The 21739-nt window shown below is 36.2% G+C and overlaps 1 protein-coding gene across 1 annotated transcript in view; it reads left to right on the forward strand.

Moving 5' to 3' along the window:
- Positions 1-8266: 8266 nt before the first annotated feature.
- Positions 8267-21739, forward strand: part of LOC136798111 (WD repeat and FYVE domain-containing protein 3-like) — a 31086-nt gene continuing 17613 nt past the window's right edge. The window contains exons 1-16 of the mRNA XM_067054696.1: positions 8267-9108; positions 9316-9725; positions 9934-10178; positions 10383-10537; positions 10733-10960; positions 11142-11348; positions 15813-16285; positions 16442-16656; positions 16798-17444; positions 17577-17851; positions 18156-18344; positions 18561-18788; positions 18903-19049; positions 20564-20866; positions 21112-21264; positions 21376-21449. Coding sequence (XP_066910797.1) covers positions 8343-9108; positions 9316-9725; positions 9934-10178; positions 10383-10537; positions 10733-10960; positions 11142-11348; positions 15813-16285; positions 16442-16656; positions 16798-17444; positions 17577-17851; positions 18156-18344; positions 18561-18788; positions 18903-19049; positions 20564-20866; positions 21112-21264; positions 21376-21449 — 4715 coding nt within the window. The 5' untranslated portion in view covers positions 8267-8342. The remainder of the gene's footprint in view (positions 9109-9315; positions 9726-9933; positions 10179-10382; positions 10538-10732; positions 10961-11141; positions 11349-15812; positions 16286-16441; positions 16657-16797; positions 17445-17576; positions 17852-18155; positions 18345-18560; positions 18789-18902; positions 19050-20563; positions 20867-21111; positions 21265-21375; positions 21450-21739) is intronic.

A 21739-nucleotide genomic window follows, 5' to 3' on the forward strand; every position in this document is an offset into this window, starting at 1 on the left:
TAACTTAGAACAATACAATCAGTGCCATAATATATTGGCACTTTTGGCTAATTTACCATTTTTCGAAAATTGAAGTTCGAGCGAGAATGTCAATTTCAGGCCTCAACTTAATTTCATCGATTATTTCGATCTGGGAGGGATTTATTGGTTTCTAGGCTATATTTCAAGCCCTACTGGACCATTTTTGAACTTTTGGATCCTTAGATCCTAAGGTCCTAAGTCTAGTGTTGAAAAACCCTTCGAACCTACTTTAGAGCACTTTACAATTCGATTGTGGTTTCAAAACACCCAGGTGAATTTCCCTTTTGTGCCAAATATTTTGTCACTGATTGTAGAATTGGCGCTATCCCCATTGGAATTTTGATATAAGAATTTTTACCCCCAATAAGGAAAAAGTTCCACCGGGACTGTGATACACAATACACTGGGGTTTCGAAAAAAACTTTCATAATTACACGTATTTAAAAGAACATCCATGAATTTTAGCTTCGAAATTTCGGTATTCATGATATGCACCATTGCAATGTCTTCCATTCCACCCCGGGGGGGGGGTACTACCCTTGTCGACCGACGGGGGTGCTCCGCTGAGGTTCGAAAAATGGACCCTACGTGGGACTCGAAATTTGCGAAAAAAGTGACCCTGCATGGGACTTAGATTCCAAAATTTTCTACTTTTTCCCCAAATTTTCCAAAAATAGGCACCCTACGAGGGACTGATTTTTCTATTTTGGTGTTTTTGCGACCCTACCTGGGACTCGTGAAGGTTAAAAAAGGTACCCTGACCAGCGGAGCATCCCCGTAACCCATCTTGCCCTAGTACCCCCCGGGCATTCCACCCAATAGCTAATTGGTCCAAAGTGACGTATCGGAATTGCAAGTATCTTTTTACAGAATTTCGGAAATTTTGGCAAAATTATTCGGTATTTCGGAAATCGCGAACCCCGTACGCCGTACGCCCCTATAAAAACATTTAACAAAAAAATATAAATGAAAATGAGTTAAAATAAAGTGTTTGGTTCTTTGTTCAAAAATAATTTATAATGTAAAATTCCCAAAGAAAAAGCTCATATCAAGAAACCGAATATTTTAGAAGCCAAATTTTGGGTCGAACGTATATGGTAATTTTCAGATCGAGTGCCCCCCCCCCCGGGTACCAAATGTGGAAATTTGTTACGACACGCTGAAGCTCTCGAGCTTTTTCTTATAAAAGGAAAAGAGGATAGGTGTTCAAGTCTAGATTTTTGCGAGGTTTCAAGGCTATTTTCGCTTTAGATCGGAATGGTGATCGGAATGGATCAGATGATGGAAATCCGTATGGATTGGGTCAGCCATCACTCTTCACCACTATGTCTAGGCAAGTTTTTAGATTCTCTTTCTGCTTGGACTGTAAGCCTTTTGTACATCCAGCAGATATTTGTTGCCCTCTTTGTAATTTCATATAATTTTTTTCTTCAAAGACCATAGACCTTTTCTAGATAATGGCCATGGATATTTTTTCTGTTTTTTAACAGAATATAGATTAAAATTTTTTTTATTGCTAGCTAGCTAGACATTCTACTGATACCATTTTAACTCTAGTTCAGTTTGAGAAATTACATAGGAAATTCTGCAACCATAGCGCTATCAAACTTCACAACGTTTTTAGTTCATGTCACCTTTTTCTGCTAGCTGGGCTGGGGCTCGCAGCAGGGTGACAAACAGTATGGGTATTTAAATCTAAACAGGGGTATTTAAGATCAATCGTAAAAGGGGTTACGCACTGAGAACAAGTCTCGTGTTCGCAAAGCGAAAGGGATTCTTTAGACGCCGGGTAGATGCCCAAGCCGCTGCTCAAAAGAAAATATCGTACTTTTTTTCCGAAAATCCGAAAGACAGTCAGGCACATCCTGGCAAATGAACGGGGTATTTTTCACTTGCGACCATTGGCAAATGAACGGGGTCGAAAACGAAAGTGACGTAATAGCGCAGAATACCCAGTTTAATTGAACCGGGTTAGAAATATTTTGCTTCATTTCAAAGAACTGCATAGATGAAATTTTTTTTCCATGTGTCAATTTTGTCTTGAAGAAACTTTTAACGAAAAAATAAAGATCCCAGTTTTCTTCCTTTTTTCCCTTTTTCAGTTTAAGTTCATTTTTATTCATTTTCACGCTTTTATCCTGAGACGTCCTATCTCATTTACACTGGGTGACGAATACCCCATGCAAATGCTCACCCCATTCATTTGCCAGGATGTGCCTGACTGAAAGAAATTCCGAAAATCTAAAATTCCATAAATCTAAAAATTACAACTTAAAATGGATCAAAACTCAAAATACTGCAAATCTTGTGATGATGACGTAAATCTATTTACAGAAAGTTAAACAGTTACATCAATATGCCAAAAACATTTTGTTCAACCACTTTCACTTCAACAGCTTGGTAAAACCCGTGTGTTTTCATCATGAGAAATATCTCGCAAGTCATCAATGACGTAAGCAATTAACAAAAGAAAAAAAAGAAAGATCAAAGAGATTTTTTTAAACCAAGATTTAAGATACCTTCGCCAATCTTGGGAATCTCCATTTTTCGATATTTTATTAGCGCTTTTCGTGACGATTACTCTCATATAAATCTTATCACCACCAGGATTGGCGAAGTTTGTGAAGTTGAAGCACACGAAGAATTGACTTTTTCAATCATCTGCGGTGGAGCTCAAGTTATCTGAAATTGGAATCGTCTAAAACACGATGTGCAATGGATTGTAACGAACGATGATTGTTTATTTTAAAGTCGTTAAAAGTGCGAAGTAATTATCTTGGGAATAAGTGTACTGAAAATCAATTAAAACAATGTAACAAAAAAGTTACAGAATTATGTCAATTATGAACGACAGGTGAGACTTTTATTTATGGCTTTTATTCGCCAATACAATGACATGGTTTTTGGCTAATTTTACGAAAAGAAACACACCCCTGTCTCACATGTCCCGCATGTCTGTTAAAGAGTTTTAATGAATACGGGAAGATTGGGGAAACGGTACATCATATTGTCTCTCAGTCCACCGGGACAAGGGGTGAAACTTTCCACCTTTTAGCGAGTTTAGTTCGATTTTCCTTTGAGTTCAAGCTGCAAAAACATCTTTATAATGTTTCGATGTTTTTCCATTCGATGTAATTTTTACTTAGAAAGGACATGAGAATTTCGGTACGGTTTGCCTTTTAATTACCTTAAATTCCCATTTGATGAGATAGGGATATGAAGGCCAAGTAGAAAATAAAGAGTATTGAGAAATGGGAACTTTCATCGGGTAAAATTTTGACAGGCTCGGAGATCGAGGGCTTGAAAAAGCTGAAAGATGCTTATAACGATACTAACGGTGTATTTTACCTTTTTCATAGTCCTCCTGGTAGATTTCAAAACTTCACCGAGACAGGGGTGTATAAATCTTACATTTCACTTTAAGGAGACGGGGGTGTATAAATGTTAACTCTTCCCAGTTTTACAGATGTTTTTTTCTGTCTATAAACTTTCGCGAATGACCCTTAAAAGAATTTTCAAAAAATGCTGTGGCGAAGGAATTTGTCCGCGCAGCCATACTTTCGATTTTCAGATGCGGAACATACGAAACTTAGAATACGGGCATTGTGAGATAACGATGTTTCAGAACCCTGATCTTGCCACTCCATGCTTATTACTATGTCTCCAGTGGTCTAGATTGGATGAATCACAACAATTCTTTCGTGCTATTTTCTTTTTTTCTTTTTCATTTCAGTCATTTTCATTTTTTATGGGAACACAATTGCAATATCATTTATCCAGATGAGACGTGTATTTTCCACATTTTCCACTGTCGTAATATCATAATGATACACATTCGTTGGCGAAGGCAAGAATCTGGAAACCTTCTGGAGAATACCTATGTGTCAGAGATCCGGTGAAATTTTCATCCACACTGAAGGAAAAAGCTCCACCGGGGCGGCATTGAGACAGTGGTGCGTGTGCATGAGAGAATGAAAAGAACGCCCAGAAAGAAAAGAAAGACCAACGAAGTTACAGTCTCTATTCTATTATAACTTGATTGTAATGATCAGTGACCTCATTTTTAATTTTCGCCACTTTTTTTAATGTTATATGTATTTCGTAACGTATATTATTTTATGAATTGTTAAATTTAATAAAAAAGGTGGTTCTTATTTTCTTCTTCACGACTCTCAAGCAGCACGCTCTCCCTGAACAGCTCATAATGGTAACAATCGGTAACTAAATAAAGAAGAAAAATTTAATAGTATAATCATTCATATGACTGTTAGAAGATCAATGGTACTGTAGATTTTTTAAGCTTGAAACTATATAGACAAATTGACAGTCGCTCAAAAGTCGGTAGATAAACTGCCGAAGTTACGGTGACAAGAAACAACGCACACTAATTGATGAGAAGCACAAAAAACAATCTAGATTTCAACATGGATGAGATAATATGTTTCATACATATAACAATGTAACTTACACTGTCTCGGACACTTCTTGAGTTTAGTGAAAGCAGTCTGCAATGATTGTGATATTGACAAATCGTCTCCGCTTCATTTGATCCGTTTTTCCTGAATAAAAAGAAAGTAAAAGCATTATTTGAACTTAAACTTTCAAAGTATTGAAATCAACGGATTATCAGTCGCTTTTGTTAGCAGTGAAGCAAGTAAGTCTAATCTTTGGGAAGAGAATACGGATATGAATTTGATGCAGGGGTGTATTTAGGATAGTTAGGTATCACTGAATAGTATTCTATATGATATAAAAAAGATTGAATGAGTGGAATGTTTTTCAATGGGCACAATCCTTTATTAAATCAAAGACTTTGATTAAATTTAAAGAATGAAGAATCTTGTAAAGAAAAAATGAAAGCCTCGTTCATCTTCATTTCCCCCCGTTTTCACTTTAAAGTTGAAATTGGCGTATTTGCCTGACGCGTTCTAGCTCATTTGCACAGGGTCGGGAAAACCCCTTGGGGTACTTAGGCAAATGGAGGGTACGGTATGTGCCACCCTTAAGGGTACCTTTTTTGGATAAAGTCCCGGTAAGGGTCGGAAAATTCACAAAATTTTCCTTTGTTTTCTCCTTTTTAGTCCCGTTAAGGGTTCGAGGGTCGAATGTCGGGCGGTACCCCCTCTCGCCAGATCGCAACCCTAGTATCCTCCCCCGGTGGGAAACCCGTTAAGGATTTGCCTGACTGCCAAATATAGTCTATCTAAAATAGATGCAAATTTATACCAATTTCATTCCATAAGTCATTTTGACATCAAGTTTTTCGAATACAGTCGCCTGGTATTCAACTTTTATAGCTTAAAAAGTCTCTCACGCATTAAATGTAATGTTCCGTTTTTAATTCTCCTCTGGGAATACGAAACCTGTTATGTCGTTTACGATTGATTCGTTTTTTTATTCTACTTAATTGACCAGAATTGACAAGGAATTTACGATGTTCTCTACCGTTTTGACTTTCTCGACGTCACGACTATGTGTAAGTACTTTCGTTTACATAATGAAAACACACGGGTTTTACCAAGCTGTTCAAGGCCACTATAGAATGAACTTCCTTTTATAGGAAGCATGTGGCTTTCAGCCTTCCTTGCACTCCATTGCAGAGGCTAATCAATTTTAATGACTTTTTTGACTAATGACCAAGTTAAAATTTTCTAATTTTTTTTATATTTGAGTATTAAAAAGGCATGCATTCAAATAATAAAGGTTTAAAATTTTTCTCTGGGCTAGTTAGTAAAATATCTCAAATAGGCTCTCTGACGACAAAACTGATAATTAAATCGTTACTTTGTTTCGTTGTCGAAAAAGTTTGTTCATGATTCGATTGTCAATAAAACTGATTTCAGCAACCGGAACTTTCTATATCTTTTTTCCCTTCTCCCCTTCCTTCTCCCCATCAACAATCAATGATGAAATTTAACGCGTTATGCCTTTTCGCTAAACATTATATTTTCTAACGGATTGTTTCCATTTTTCTCCTTATTGCTATCTAACTTTCATCATCAGGTAGGTCCATTCAGCATCTAGCTTGTTAATTTCGTTGTCGTTTTTTTATTTTCGCCATTAAAAAATTAAAACAGTGTAGACCTAAAGCTCTAAGCCAGCATCTAACAACATGAAAACCAGAATATGATTCTTAAATGGAAATCAAAACTATAAAGTGCACTTAAAAACATCAATTTGTCAGATCTAGCAAAATTAATAACTGCACTGTCATCATTGACAATGAAACAAACGCCTTGTAAACATTCCAACAACTTCCATCGAAATGATCTATCACAGCTCAGTCTACCATTTATAGCGCAGTCCGAGGATTGAGCCGAGAACGCTCCGCGAACTCCTGCGCGGGTGAAAAACTTCAATCTGTCAATCATTTTCTCAAGCGAAGAGTACACGAAGCAATTCTAGCTTTACGATAGTGCCACGGGTCATCAATGGATAGTATTCAATTATCATTATCCCTTTATTTTCATTCCTAGAACTTTTGCAAAAAAAAAGGAAAAATAGAAAAGTTGTATTTTTTACTGCTCTATTCACATACTGAATACTCATATATTTGAAAGATCTTCTATGTGGCGTATTTTTGCAAACTTCAAAAAACTGATTTTTGTCCCGCCTTTGCGGAATTAAGTGCTTGAGTGCAGCATAGGGTACAAAGTCCAAACATGCGTTTTCCATAATTTTTGTGTGAAGAGTTAGGTCTACACTGTAAAAGAGAATCTAAGGTAAGCTATTAGGAAATGAGGCGAACCCTAAAAATTTTTTTGTTTCCGGTCGACCGGGTGACGAAAAAAACACTCACCCGGCCGGCCGCAAAAAATTTTTTTTTGCTAAATTTCGATCCCAAAACTCGATTTTTTAAAGCACTCATAGAAGTTAAAATGATGGTCTTCTTTACCTTAAATCTGTAGTAAATCTGTGCTACAGGCTTCCGCATAAGAAAAATTCACGTGTGATCATTGCACGCCTAGATTTTGATTCATAGTGGTCTAGGCGTGCGATTATTCAAATACTTAATTTTCATCGTTTATAATATTTTCAATTGTGTTTTAATATCTCTAAGAACTGGACACTCTCTTTCATTTTGAATATTTATCTTCAATTGCTAAAGGCTCCAAACTGTGATTACGAAGGGACCTTTTTTGAGAAGAAAGTAGAGTGAGAGAAACATTTCCCCAATTTTTTAAATCCTCACTTTATTAATATTTCTTTTTATTTTACTCACAAGTCAGCATGATTCCTTTTATAAAAACAAAGCTGTTTACTTACTGAAAAGTCCCCACTTTGTGAATGTTTCTATTTATTTTACTCACAAATCAGCATGATTCTTTTATAAAAACCAAGTTGTATATAAAAAAACATTCTTAAAAGTTGAGTTGCAAGCAAGAGTTAACAAAAACAATGCAGGGTTTAGTTTGAGATGAATAAAATTTCATTTCTATAACAATGATCAGGATAAAACCTTCATTCCAAGTGATTTCGTGCATTTTACAGTAGAATATAAAATATCACGTGCGATAAATCACACGCCTTAAAAACTGATTCACAAAAGTTTTCCAAACAAACAAACTAACCCTAACCCTAACGATGATGTACGAAAAAAAATGCGTCCGAGTGACGACAAAATAAATTTTCACCCTGGCCGGTGGACCGGAAACAAAAAATTTTTTCAGGTTCGCCTGATGAGAAATTTTTATCCTGGGTTTTCAATTGGATGGAACAAAATTTTATCATTCATTATTCATACCTGACACCCTTGATGGTCTAATCAGGTTTGATTCTACCCATAACTGGGTTATGTAGTTTTGAATAGAACTTTAGAGGGACACACATGGGTCTATTGAATAAGTACAAACAGGTAACAGCACTGTGTTGTAAGAGGCAAATTGAAATTAGATGACCTTATCTTTAAAAAACTTAAGCTGTAGTAAATAGTCATTCATAGACCATTGTGATAACCTAAAGGACTACGCTAGACTCAAGAACCTTCTGCCAAAACTTTTCATTAGTCTCGAAAGCTCTCTGTAACATTCTTGATCTTATTCAAATATGTTAAGTTTGAGTAATTTGTGAAACATGAAATTTTTAGATTATTTTGATTTTGTTGTTCACTATGGCAATTTTTGTGTTTTAATAGTAGGCCATCGGAAGAGCAAAATTTTAAAATATTTTGTCTTCTTAAGCAAAGAAAGTTTCAGCACTGATTATCTTTACTCAAACTCAACTCGATAGCAGTAATAATAATATATTCATATTTGATTTTTCTTTCAGTTAAGAACAAGATGATTTTAAGACATTGGAAGGATACAACCTGAACATAAGCTATGAATTTCATACGAGGAATAGTAAGAAAAGGCAAAGGGGCCAACTATGGGTCAAATGAAAAAGAAAGTCCGGCTTTGCAAAAGGAGAGGAGTCTTTGTGTTCAACATCTTCGCAAGCTATTTTTGGAATTCCTTCATCCCCCTGCTCCTTTGAGTAAGGAACAAAAAGAACTGAAGCAATATTTGATGCTTCCTCTCTTTCTGAAAGCTTTCAATGGAACTGACCCTATGCAAATCTCTGAAAAATTTGGAGATGTTTTACAGTTTGCTGGTCATACTTCAACTTTGATGGTCTCTGAAGTTCAGAGAAGAGCTGCCAATAAAACAAAACAACAAGCTAGCAAAGACATTTTGATATTCTTATGCCATTATGAAGATGAAATTGACAACAAAGGATGGAACTTGATCAATACACTGTTGTTTTTAACAGAAAGTGAATTGGCTGTAATAGAATGTATGGTTTCTACATCATTGCAATCTACACTTGTAAAATGTTTAAAATTATTCTTCTCGCTACCTGAAAACGTTTGTGGCCATGATAAATGTTTGCAAATACAAAGGGTTCTAGTTCCTATACTCGTCAAACTTTGCAATCATCCAATCACTGCAAAAGAGTTGATACGAACAGACGATTTAGCAACTTTGTTTGAGATTCTAACAACAGCATGTTCACCAAGTCATGCAATTTGGAGAAGTGGTGTATCTGAAGTAATTACATCCATTACAAGACATTGTTTCACAAGTGATGTTGTTGATTACATTTATGGTAGGGGAAAAATAATACACTCTAAAGTTTATTGTTAATTAATCTTTATTTTTCAACTAAATCTAACTCAAGTCTGTTGGAGCATTCAATTTTTGAGATTGATCAGGCAACTCAATAAGTGACTTCAATTCTGACTATAAAACTTGTAATGATGCTGAATGAAGCTTGATTTATTATTATTAATGGGATTGTTTTTTTTTTGTTTAGAAAAATCTTGCATCACACTTTGTCTGGCAAATATAGAGAACCATTGTGACAAAGATCCACTTGGTGTTATTGAAATGTTTGTTACATTAACATGTGTTTTGAAAGACTCCGCTGATGCATCCTCTATTCTACTAGACAGTTTTCACGATTGCCAAGGATATAAATTTCTTGCTCAAACTCTGCTTCGATTTTCTGAGTCGAAAAATGCTCACACACAAGAAGCTAGTCGAAATCTTGTGTTATTGGTTTCCTCTTTGGTGATGACTGGTTATGAAGCCATCTTTCCTTCTGGTGCTATATCAACACCTTTCCATGAATCAGAGTATGTTATTCCACAACCAAGTAATTCACAAGGTGTCAGTATTCGAAACCTAGAAGCATTCAAAGTGCTTATGGATGTATTTTTGCAAGTAAGTAAAGGACTTTTTGTAATCTACAGTTCATCAATCAAGCTAGTGTTTTGATTGAGACATTGTTGCCAATGTCAAATTGGCAGCTAATCAATTCAGATCTACTGTATCTATTCTTTTTTTCTTCGTAGAATCATTTTGGAAGATTGAAAATATAGGGATTTTATGATCATGATCTATTTAGAGCTTTGCTTTAATGTATTTTTAGACCAAGAGTGAAAACCTATGTCTGGCGATAATAAATTCCATCCAAAGTTTATTGAACTATGATAATGCAAATTATTTCATCATTGAACCTATTCATCCCTTTGCACAATTCATTCAACGAATGCCTGACAAGAGTCAGCCTGTCAAAGATGCAATTGTGAAACTGGTGGAGTTTGTTGCTTTTCAACTATCATGGGTTCCTAGTCAAGAACTTGTTGCAATGACCATCCTTTTCAAAAATCCAAGGTTAGTAACAATATTTTTGATTGACGATATACATAATATGATTGTCCAGAAGATTCCTCAAGTTTAAATTGAACAACTTTCCTGGTAGATCTTGTTTTTATAACAATTTAACTCCTTTTTAATCAATATTTTCTGCTAAATTATAATGGGTCAAAAAAGTCTTCTTTCTGTTTGTTTGAACATTTTAATTATTTTGACTTTTAGTGATAAGAGCAGTCAATGTGCAATTTTAAACACTTTGATTCGCTTGGTCAACCATAATGTCAAATACAAAGGCATCCTTCGACAGGCAGGCTTAATTGATGTCATGGTGGTTGCGCTACAACGATACACACTCTCTGTCAAAGATTCTAGCAGTCGTAAGTTTCCTTTCATAAAGCACAAGATAAAATATTACTCTCGCTTTCAAGTAAAAACTTGTTCCAGAAGTAATTTTATTTCCTTTCTATGGGTATAAGAAATATTTGAGTGAATCGTTTTTGTCTAAAGTTGCTCGTTTTAAACGAAAAGGATAAAGTCTTTTTAATTTGAAGCACCCCTTTCTTCTCTACTAGTTGTCGAGACAAAAGATGAGGAAGAAGTCAAGAACACCAAAGATTATATTTTCCTACTGATGGAATGTTTACGTTTGTTGATCGAAAATAATTCAGTCAATGCCAGTCTCTTTCGACAACATGGTGGATCGAAGTACACTCACGAGCTGATCCCTCATCAAGTATCACGTCCTTTTGCTTTGAAAATCTTCGAACAATTGATCGTAGATGGTGGCCATGAAGATTTAGGTATGAAAATTTGTGAGAAATTTGTATTTTTTTAGTGATACAGTTTTGTGGAAAGTTATATCTGTGGGATCCTCATTTGAAATATTCAATATCTTGTCCAACTGGATGTCGTGATAACAAGAAATTTTTGATGGAGATTACACCAAGTAAAAATTGCAAATTTTATTGTTTCGATTTTTAGGAACAATGTTGGGATTCATGCACTCCACTCCAGTCACAGATGTGAAGTTGAAATCAGACGTCTTATCTTCTCTCATTCGCATTTTTGACACCAATGCTCAAACACGGTCAGTGTTTCAAGAAGTGGGAGGCTTTGTTTATGTGGTCTCTATATTGGTCAGTTTGGAAGGAAGTTTGGCTGAACCCCCTGTCGCATTGTGGGTTGAATGTAAGTTTTTTCAGAATCTAGTTCGAATCTATATATAGTATAACGCGTATGTCATTTTGTTTTCTGTTTTCTGTTTTCTGTCTGTGTGTCACTTTCGATTTCGCAAGCAATGTTTTGTTCTTTTAAAAGATGACTTTTGCTTCTTGCTCCACAAATGTGTTAAATCAGATTCGCGCCGTTTTATAAAGACTTTGTTTTGATTGATAGATTAGACTTTTTCTTTTTTTTATTTCTTTTCTTTTGTTTTATATTTTCGAATGTAATTAACGACCTATTTGATTTGAGACATTCGAATTCTTTTCAAAACAAAAGAAAATCTTTTAAACAGAATCTGTTAAAGAAAAGAACAAATATAAAATAAAACATAAGAATCACAAGACAAGTTTGTTAGAACAACAGCAACATTAAAAATACATTCAAAAGGCGGTAAAAAATAGAGTTCTTTCTTCGTAAAAAGGGACCTTTAAACATCTATGTCGATAATTATTTTGCTTGTAAATCTAAGTCATTGTTGAATTTGAAAAGTTATCGAAGTTATGACGAAGTTATTTATAAAAGCACCATAAAATTGCTGCCTTCCGGGGGGACTATGGTTGCGAGCTGACTTTCGGCCCTGCCCCTTGGACCCTTAGCAGAATAAAGAGGAGAAGAAACAAGGGATATTGTGTGAATTTTAATTCACTTTTTGGGACTAATTTTACCAAATCTCTATCTTTCTGGGGGCAAAAAGTTAAAATTTTCCTATTTTTCCGATTCTTAGTGGGACTGTAGTTTGATTTTCCGATTTTTCAAACTGCCATGTTTCAAAAAAGGCACCTTTAAGGCCGGCATATACCAATACCCTTCCTTCTCTTGCCTAAGCACCCCCCGGGCTGCCTTTTTTCGACGAATCGTGTGTCATGTCTATTATTTCACTCCGCTTATCTTGACAACAAAGTTTTCCTAAACATCAAGAAATACGGCAAATATAACGCGAGCGAAGCGAGAAAAAAAATCTAATTGCAGAGCCGTCTCGGACGTCGCTGGTTGCCGGTATGGTGTAATTTGGGAATGGCGCCCTTTCTGCTTTCTGATCATTTTTGCCACAAAAATATTTTTCAAAATATGGTTAAAAGATACGTCACCCGGGAGGGATAGAGTGAAACTTTGAAGAGAATTCTTCCCTTTAATTTTGATTTCATCGTGTTTAAGGGGTGTTTAAGCCACCTTCCCAACATCCAAAGGACTTTAAATGCGTTCAGCAAACAGCTAAATCGGCGTGCGACGCCGGGTACCGGCTAGTAATATATAATACCTTAAAAGTAATGGATAACTCAAAAAATCAAAAAAACGTTTAAGTACTTATACACTTGACAGTGAGTACACTTAATCTTATGGCCAAATGATATATTTTGTCACCTTTCAATGGTATCCATCAGGGATTTTTTTAAGCACTTTGAGCTACTACCGTTTTTGTATAATTAGATTGAGTTTCAGATCTTCAACGCAAGGTAGACTGTAGTCTCACCTAGTATAACTTAGCGTAGTATAATATGTTGTCATGGTAAACAAAAGCTGTGGTACAATGGCCTATTCCATAAAAAATTTGAATAAGGGGGTGGGGTGGAGGATATAACATTTTTTGGAAATTTACCCCCCCCCTTCTCGAACATTGCGACTTTTTACCCCAGACAGCAGGTGTAACTCCCAAACAAGCATCAGTTGACCCCTAGACATCCAAAATTACTATCAAACAGAGTAAAACTACCCTCAAGCAGAGCAAATTTACCCCTCAAGCCGAGCAAATTTACCCCTCGGACATGGCAAATTTTGTAGATTTTTCACTACCCCAGTAAAATCCTCCACCCACAATGTATGAACATGTTCAGGAAGAGCCAAATTGTAAGCAGTGGGATGACCTTGTGTGAGTCACTTTTTCTGCTTGTTTTTTTTTTTTATCGACTTAGCTTGTACAAATTTCCAGGAAAAGCTTCTTTTCCAAGTTCCTCACAAATTCTACGCAGTTCGTCAATAAAAAATTTAAAAATTGTACTTAATCAGAATCTTAACAAAACAAGCTTCCAGAAGAAAGGTTAAAATTTTGATGGGTCATTTATCGAATTGGGTCAAGTAAAGTAGATCAAAAATTATGAACGAAAGACTAAAAAATTTACTTTCAGAAAGAGATGAAAACGACAAAAAGTAGGCTATTGAATTTCATTTTGTTGATTTTAGGTAAAATTGAGCGTAAGGTTTATCTTTCGCCTGTAAGAAGATCCATTATAAAGTCCATAGATCTTTATATGGTTAGCTTTAAAGTACTTTCTGGTTTAACTTGTTGGGCCCGGTATAACAATAGCTTCTCCTCCACGTTCGTGGAACCCACTTTAAAAAAAGTAAAGTCGATTTTGTGACAGACCCTTTTTTAGCAACTTTTCGTATGAGACGGCAATTAATTTTGAAATTTCTGTAGATATCGGTTCTATTTTCTTAATAGGTAGATTGGAGCCTGGTGCAAAAGGTTCTTCGTCAGAGAAAGATTACTTTAAAATTTTAATAATTTTTTTGGATAGGATATTAGAAGTTTTTTCTTTATCAATATGCTCAGTTTATTAAAAGTGTTTGGTGACAATTTATTCCGAAAAACGATGGGAAAAACAGCAGTATAACTTCAATATTTTGTTTTCTCCGTTCTCGTATAACTTTGCACTGATGATTGTAATTTCATCAGTACAAAACCTCGAATAAACACAAAAATATCGATCTGCATGGGAAAATTATCCATACATACTAATTTAAGCGAGATCTAATTCTCGCAGTCGAAAAAAAAAAAAAAATGGACAAAAGTGCATTTCGCCGGTATCACTTTTTTACGGTTTTGCCCTATTTTGGACACTATTTCTTCATTTCCTAGAGATTTTTCGATGATAATGACCAAATTTGTAATTCGCGGATTTCTCCGAAAACCGCGAAAAATCGAAAATTAGTCCCCTTAGGATACTGTACATACAAAAGAAGCTTTTATTCCCAAGAAATAAACTAAAAGAATTAACGTAAACAATGAGAATCGCGAACATCATCAGCGTGAAATAAAAAATATGTACAATATATTGCTGAATTAACTTTAAACTAGTCGTATGCGCAGCGTCGCACGCTGCGTGTCCCAATCCAGTGAATCACTACACATCTAAAAAAACTCTAACGGAAGAAAGATAGCCGCCAATTGATATGATATGATTTTGATTTTAGGAAATAAAGGAGAAAAAAGATAACATTGCACTATAATTTTTAGCCACAATCAAGTAAATGAGTTAGCAAAATGATATTTTAGATCTTCTTAGCCATCGTGGCTAGCTATCGTGGTTTGACATTCGAGGGTGACTTTGAAATTTTTAAAAGTTTTGAAAGTGATAGGGAGCCGCTATTGTAAACAGAAAGTTTTAAAGAGCATCTGAATAAGCAGGGATATGTTATAGCGGAGCTGGATAACGCACATTTAAAAAAGCCTTGTTCTATCTCTGTCCCTGACATTAAAATTTAATATGAAATTTAACTTTTTTAATTACAAACTCGTGAAATTTGGATTTCCTCTTAGCCAATGATTCTGCTGCTGCATTTATCGTTCACGATTAAAAACTTTTAATTATCAAGAGGGTCTGTAAAAAATTGGTGAACGACAATTTAAAAATATGAAAAACATTGTTTTCGTTAGTAAAGTTATAAGAAGTTTCTTCTCTAAGATTATAAATAGTACTTTTTCATTTGAAATACCGCGCTACACCGCGGGGTGCCTCACTTTCTAACTGATATTTTCAGATAGCAAGTCGGTATGTCTGATTATGGAAAAGATTTCAAGTCAATTGAAACAATATTTGTCAAAATATTTACATCCGAAATTTTTAAAGAGAAATCATGAAAGCTTCTCAAATTCATAACACACGCTAATAAAAATAGATTTCATTTACAAGGAAGTTTTTGGGGTATCTTCTACAAATATTATTTTGATAGAAAGTGGGAACATCATAGCAAAATATGTGCAAACGTACTGCATGAATACTTTGTCTGCTTCATTTTTCTTATAAAAACAGAACACTGAAGGGGACAGAGATGGATTTCTATTACGATCAACAGTTTACAATAGAAAAGACAAAGAAACAATCCGCTAAGGAATTCTCGTCCTTCATCCAGCTCCGCTATAACATATCCCTGGAATAAGAAATCTTTAAAATGAAAAATAAAATTTTGAAAGAAGGTTGATTTTAACCCATCAACTCCAAACTTGCTGTATAGATAATAGTATCTTGGGGTCTCAAAGTTAGTCTAGTGGTAGGAAATCTACATAAGGTGCAGAAAGATTATGGTTCAACGCCATGAAGAGGAGGCTTTGTAGAGCTTTGTTAGATTTTCGAAAACTTTTTACAAATCGTTGTAAACACACACGTTTTAGCGTATCAATATATAGAATGTTTCGTTACTTTATATCAGGTGATTGCGATACTATATTGGAGTTGGTGTGGAAAACATTTAATGTACTGACGTCAGCAATGAAGGACGAACCCGTCAACAAAATCATTTTCATGGATGATGTTCGTTTCAAAGGACTCATGGATACCGTTAAACTGTTGGGATGTTTCTCCTCATCCTACCAAAAGTTGCCCAAATATAAAGCAGAGATAATACAAGGGAAGCCTCTGCTCAAAGCACGTCTTTCGTCTGTCATCAATGTGGAAACACCACTGGTGGAAAAGAACAGTCAGAAGTATTTCCAAATGGTCTTGTCGAAGATCATCCTCAGCATGGCCACGAGCAACTTTGACACTTGGCAAGTCAATTTGAAGGACCAGCACATCGTTTCTTCTTCACGTAAAATACCTCGTATCATCCATCCAACTGCTGTCAATGGGTTGATCGAAATCCTCCCTCTTCTTTGTGATAAAAAGATGAGAAACAAAAAGCAGGTAAACAAATTGTTTTACGCTTCAGTCAGTCACGCAGCTAATAAGTCCCTACCTCTCCTCAAGCACTTTTAAAGAAGTTTTTCTCATTTTGCCCTTGCTTGCCCCCATCAAATTTAAACAATGGCATTAAATTAATATTAACAAATTCTTTTTCAGGGATATTCAGACGTGTTGTTATATGTGGTGTATGAGGTGCAACATTTGATGGGATCAGAGATCAATCAACAATTGATGTGTGATGCAGGTCTTCCTTATTTACTGCTGGAGAAATGCGAAGAAGCTTTCACCAATGAACACCACCCACTCAACGCTCCTCTCACCAAGATCTTTGAACGATTGGCTGGACAATCACTGCATCCTCGAGTCTTACGGTAGGTGATTTAGCCACTCAGAAGCATTCGGTTCAGGCTAGGTGTAAGTGTTTCGCTTCTGATGGCTCAAACAATATTCAGGCTCTGCTGAAACAATATTCTTGCAAAATTAGTATTGTATTATTCAACCATCCATTACAGGGCGTTTTGTCGTCTTGGCTCTCCACTGTGCAGTCAATCGCCTTACGCTGTCCTCAGAGCATCGACGTCAGATGGTAACAAAAGCGTAGACATAGTGGATCATCAATCGGCAGAGAAGAAATCTTTGTTGGCTGTGGAGAATGGCGATGTCTTGCTGAGTGAGGGTGGAAGTGACACATCACAGTTAAAGGAGGAGAATGAATATCAATTGGTTGATGATGCAGATGGTGTGAAATCCATTGAGATTCCCATCAATCAACCTTCTGCATCACAAACATCAGAACTGGAATCGCCAGAAGAGAAGGCGAAGCTGAAGAAGCGAGACAGTGGTCGGTTGACGGATAGTTTGACATCCAGTTACAGCGCTATCTCACGCATCGAATCTCTTCTTGACGATGAAATGATTGAAGTGTTTGATCATTATTCAGAAGATCTGAAAGAGGAAATCATGAGGGTTTCTGATTGTTTTGAAGGACGACCATTACCGCAAAACTTGGTGAAATCTGTGGTTTCGTTGACCACTCCCAAAGATGTGTTGAGCACGTCACCTTTAGAACCTCCTTCATTCGTGGAGTTCAGTATGGCGGAAGATGGTTATGGTTGTTTATTCATTCCTTCCCTCACTCCACAACCTGTCCCTGCTTCTAGTAAGTGTACTCTAGCTTGCCGTACTATGGTGTTTTTGTTTAATTCTAGTATTATAATTTTAGGATTGGTACAGCTATAAAGATTTCTAATATTATATTCTACATAGCCATGATAACTCTATCTCGTTACAGGCAATACATATTCATACAGAGCAACTGCTACTGCAGCGGCCGCTTCATTGAACCTGGGAACGTCGTCATCGTCCAGTGAACGATCCTTCCCTCCACAAACCGGTTTCACTTACTCTGGATGGTTGCACATCGAAATGTTACCCTCCGCTCTTTCCCATCTCTCAAACATCGGCCTCTTAACGCTTGAGAAACAATGGGAAGACTTGAACCAACAGCGATTGGTTATCAGCAGTGTGTTGCAAATTTACTTGGACTTACACTCGCAATCGATCGTGGTATGTTACACCCCCTTCTCACAGACCCACTGGGACCCCTTCCCACTGGAAAATTTGGCTAAAGTATCGTCCTCAGTGTAAAATTATGCTCCAATTTTCATCCCCACTGAGAATGCTCGAATAAACGAATTCTCATTGCAAAATATTGTTCTTTTTTTCCATCCCCACTGGATTTTCTGACTTGAAAAGTGTGCCTCCCTCTAATAAGCACGGCTTATTTATATGATTCTGGTATTTATTTGCTGCTGGACGAGAGTATAAGGATGCTGTCTTATGCTTCCCTCATTTCATTTTGTTGACACAGATCAACACGGACGACCATCACGTGAACGAAAAGAGTTCAAGCAAGGGGAAAGCCATCTTGAAGTTGCGTTGTGAACAGTTGTTCGAACTGCACCATTGGAACCACGTGTGTGTTGTATTGAACAAAAGTATGATGAGAAATAGTACCGTTTCTCTTTACATCAATGGTCAACTCGTCGCTAACTCCAAGGTAAGTATACCGACTACCAAATAAAATCGATAATAGATGTGAAAAGTGCAAAGTAATTTGACAACAAAGACAAATTAGATAATTAAATGGAATCAGGAATTTAGTTACTCCTTTTTCTGAGAAAAAAACTGTGACATCAGACCTGTGGTAAAATGTACAACCATGATTTACCTGAACGACACAAACTTAAGTGTTTTTCGCCCTATTTACATTTAGATGAAATACATCCACCAAGGCATACCAAACGGTGCAGATCCCAACACCTTGAAAACTATCGGCTACATCGGAACGCACCCACGACATGGTCATATTGCTGACTTGGTCTGGCGGCAAGGACCTGCGTCGCTGATCGAAGAACCAGTTACAGAAGAAAACATCAAGTTTATTTTTCATCTGGGTCCTAGTTACACTGGATGCTTTCAAGCTCCTTTCTTAGGTGACGAGGTGAGTGATCTATCTGGTTTTTTCCCACCATGTGTTCTAGAAATAGCTACAAACATCTAAAAGGGATGAAGTTTTGTATTTGTTGTTGAACTTGTTATCCATTGACATTGACAGGACGACTCCCAACAAACGAAATCAACGCCACTGGTTGCTGAGGAGAAGATCTTGTTGTGTTTCAACCCTTTGAATTTCACCCTCACCACATTGCTTAAGTTGTCATCACAATGCATCAAGTCAGATCTCAACGTACTTGCATCTGAGGTGATAATCTTATAGTTCTAGTAATTTAACTTCGACCTTCAGTTGTACACTCTTAAAGAATAGGTTGACACAAACTTCAAAGTTAGCCGTACTTTACATACCAAATGCTTGAATATCTCATTATTCAGGGGGGGTACTAAGTTGTGGTACTGGACCAGTGCCGAAAAGTTGTACTTTCTTGTTTTTTGAAATTCATCTGAGACCACCACCACTTAGTACCCTGTACTAAGTTGAATTTACCCCTAAAAATAGGTATACCACCCCTTAGTACCCGGTACAATCTTGATATCAACATTAAAAAATGACACACCACCGTTGAGTACCCTGTACTAAGTTGATCTCCCCACTTAAAATAGGTATACCACCCTTTAATTCTGAGTAATTTACTTTCTGGTCTTTGGTTTTTGGTACTTTCTGGTACACCTCCTTTAAATTTTCTAAAAAACTTTACAATTCACTGTACTTAAAAACATACCACATCACTCTGTACCACCCTTAATATCTCAGTAAAAATCAAAGTCAAGTTAGGTCAAGTCAAATATCATTTTCAAGTCAATTTTTTTAAATCAAAAGAAAGTTTCAAATAAAAACATATGTATAACAAGCTTGTCAAAGAAATCAAAAGAACTACAATAAACTAGTCTCGAAAAAGTGAGAAATAAGAATAGCTACAATCACGGACAAAATATTTGAGACAAAGGGGATTTCCCGGCGAAATTTTAAACACAACAAATGATTTTTAAGCGTGTTGAACTACAGTTAAAAAGTAGAGTTTCAACTCTAAGTTTTTAACATGAGACTTAAGTTAAGACTTAGGACCTTAGGATCTCAGGATTTAAAAGCTCAAATTTGCTCGAATAAGGCTTGGAATATAGCCTAGAAGCCGCACCGAACCCCTCTAAAATTGAAATATTCAATGAAAGAAAGTGGAAGTGCCAGAATAGCAATTCTTGCCCCAACCTTTAAATTCTGAAAAGCACTAAAATCTCAATATATTTAGACCATGATTGTAGGAGAAAAGCTAAAAAAAGTTTTAAAACTGCTCATCCAAAGGTAAAAATGTAACCATCTCAAGAAAATCCTAAAAACTTATAAAGTATACTATTGAGTTAAAATCACTTCTGGCTTCTGGCCCTCCTGGAAGTTTCAAATTTGATTGAAAAGCTTTCTTAAAGTCATTTTCTTGCATTTTTTTGCATTTTCTTAAAAATTGGATAAGCCAAGAGAAAGTAAAAGAAGACTTTTTTTGATTTTGCAGGATTTTGAGTACCAGATACTAACTTGACGCCTCATATTTGGTATTGAGACCACCATTTAGTCCCTTGATACAAAGTTGCAAAAAGTTTTTTTTTAATTAGGACCACCACTGTTGTTTTTTATTTACCTTATCAGACCACCACCCAGCACTGGCCCCCACAACTTAGTACCGACCCCCCCCCCATGTGGTGTTTAGTCTAACACTGCTATGTATATTGTTTTGCAAAATAATGTTACCAACAAGTGTTTCATTGTAGATGAGCATCAGTCACGAGGATAAATACACACCCATCCGACTTCTTCCCAACTCTGCTTCTCATTTGAACGGAGCTAACCGTCCCATCGGGTTGTTTTGTGTTGGAAATTCCGGTCTTCGCATCTTTTGTCCAAACCCGGTGGCCTCCTCCTTCGTCAGCGTGGGTGGAATGTCCATCTTGTTGTGTTTGGTCGCTATGGTGACAGAGTTGAGCGAATTGTACGCATCGCTCAAAGCCTTGACATGTATCTTGCAAAGCAGTAAAATTGCAAGAAAAGAAATGAAACGAGTCGAAGGTTATCAGGTTAGTAGAGAAAATGGACACTTTCGCAAGTGTTCTGTACATTTAAAGGCCTTATGCTTTTTTTCCAAGAAAACAAACACCCTGAGCCTTATAAGTTGTTATTATTCAGATCCTAAATTTTGTAAAGAAAATCGTAAAAAGGCACAAACGACAAAAAGACAAAAAGACAAGTAGCACAAATCAAAAAATAAATTAAAGACACGAACAGACTCACATTCGAAAAACGCACCATTTTTTACGTTTAGATCTTGGCCTTTTTGCTGAAGAAGAAGAAGCATTTATTGAACACACATATCCTTCACTTGGTCTTTTCGTTGGTTGGAACAGTGCGCAGTGATCGCGAATCTGCAACCATTCCATGCATTAAAGCTTTCAATGATCTACTTTGTGATCTGGAGGTTAGTTTGTTATTTCCTCTTTGGTGAAAAAGCAACGCCTGTTATGGGATATGCATTGGGTAATGCATTCTCATTTTTTTTGCAATTCATCTTATTTTATACCTTCTTCAGATCTGGCATAATACACCATCAGATTTGGAACGATCGTTGTTTACACACTTCAACGAATTGGTCACTCAAGGACAGTAAGTGTCATTACCATGCATTTTGAAATGGTCGAACTCCCTTCATATAGTTTGCTCCGTTAAAGCTTTGTAACAATTTAAATGTTCAATCACGATCGAATAACAAGGGCCCTTGAATCCATAGGATTGTTTTATTCAACAAATGAATTAGACTGAAAGCCGGTCCCTTCTACTTGTCTAAGTTTTGATGTTGATCAATTTTGTACTAAATCTCTATGCGTATAATGGTTTTGCTGTGCGCCAGATAGTTCACTATTCATTTTGATTTCTTCTTTCTTGAGTGAATATTA

Source organism: Clytia hemisphaerica, unplaced genomic scaffold, assembly GCF_902728285.1.
Source record: "Clytia hemisphaerica strain Z4C2 unplaced genomic scaffold, Clytia hemisphaerica genome assembly, whole genome shotgun sequence".
Lineage (NCBI taxonomy): Eukaryota > Metazoa > Cnidaria > Hydrozoa > Leptothecata > Clytiidae > Clytia > Clytia hemisphaerica.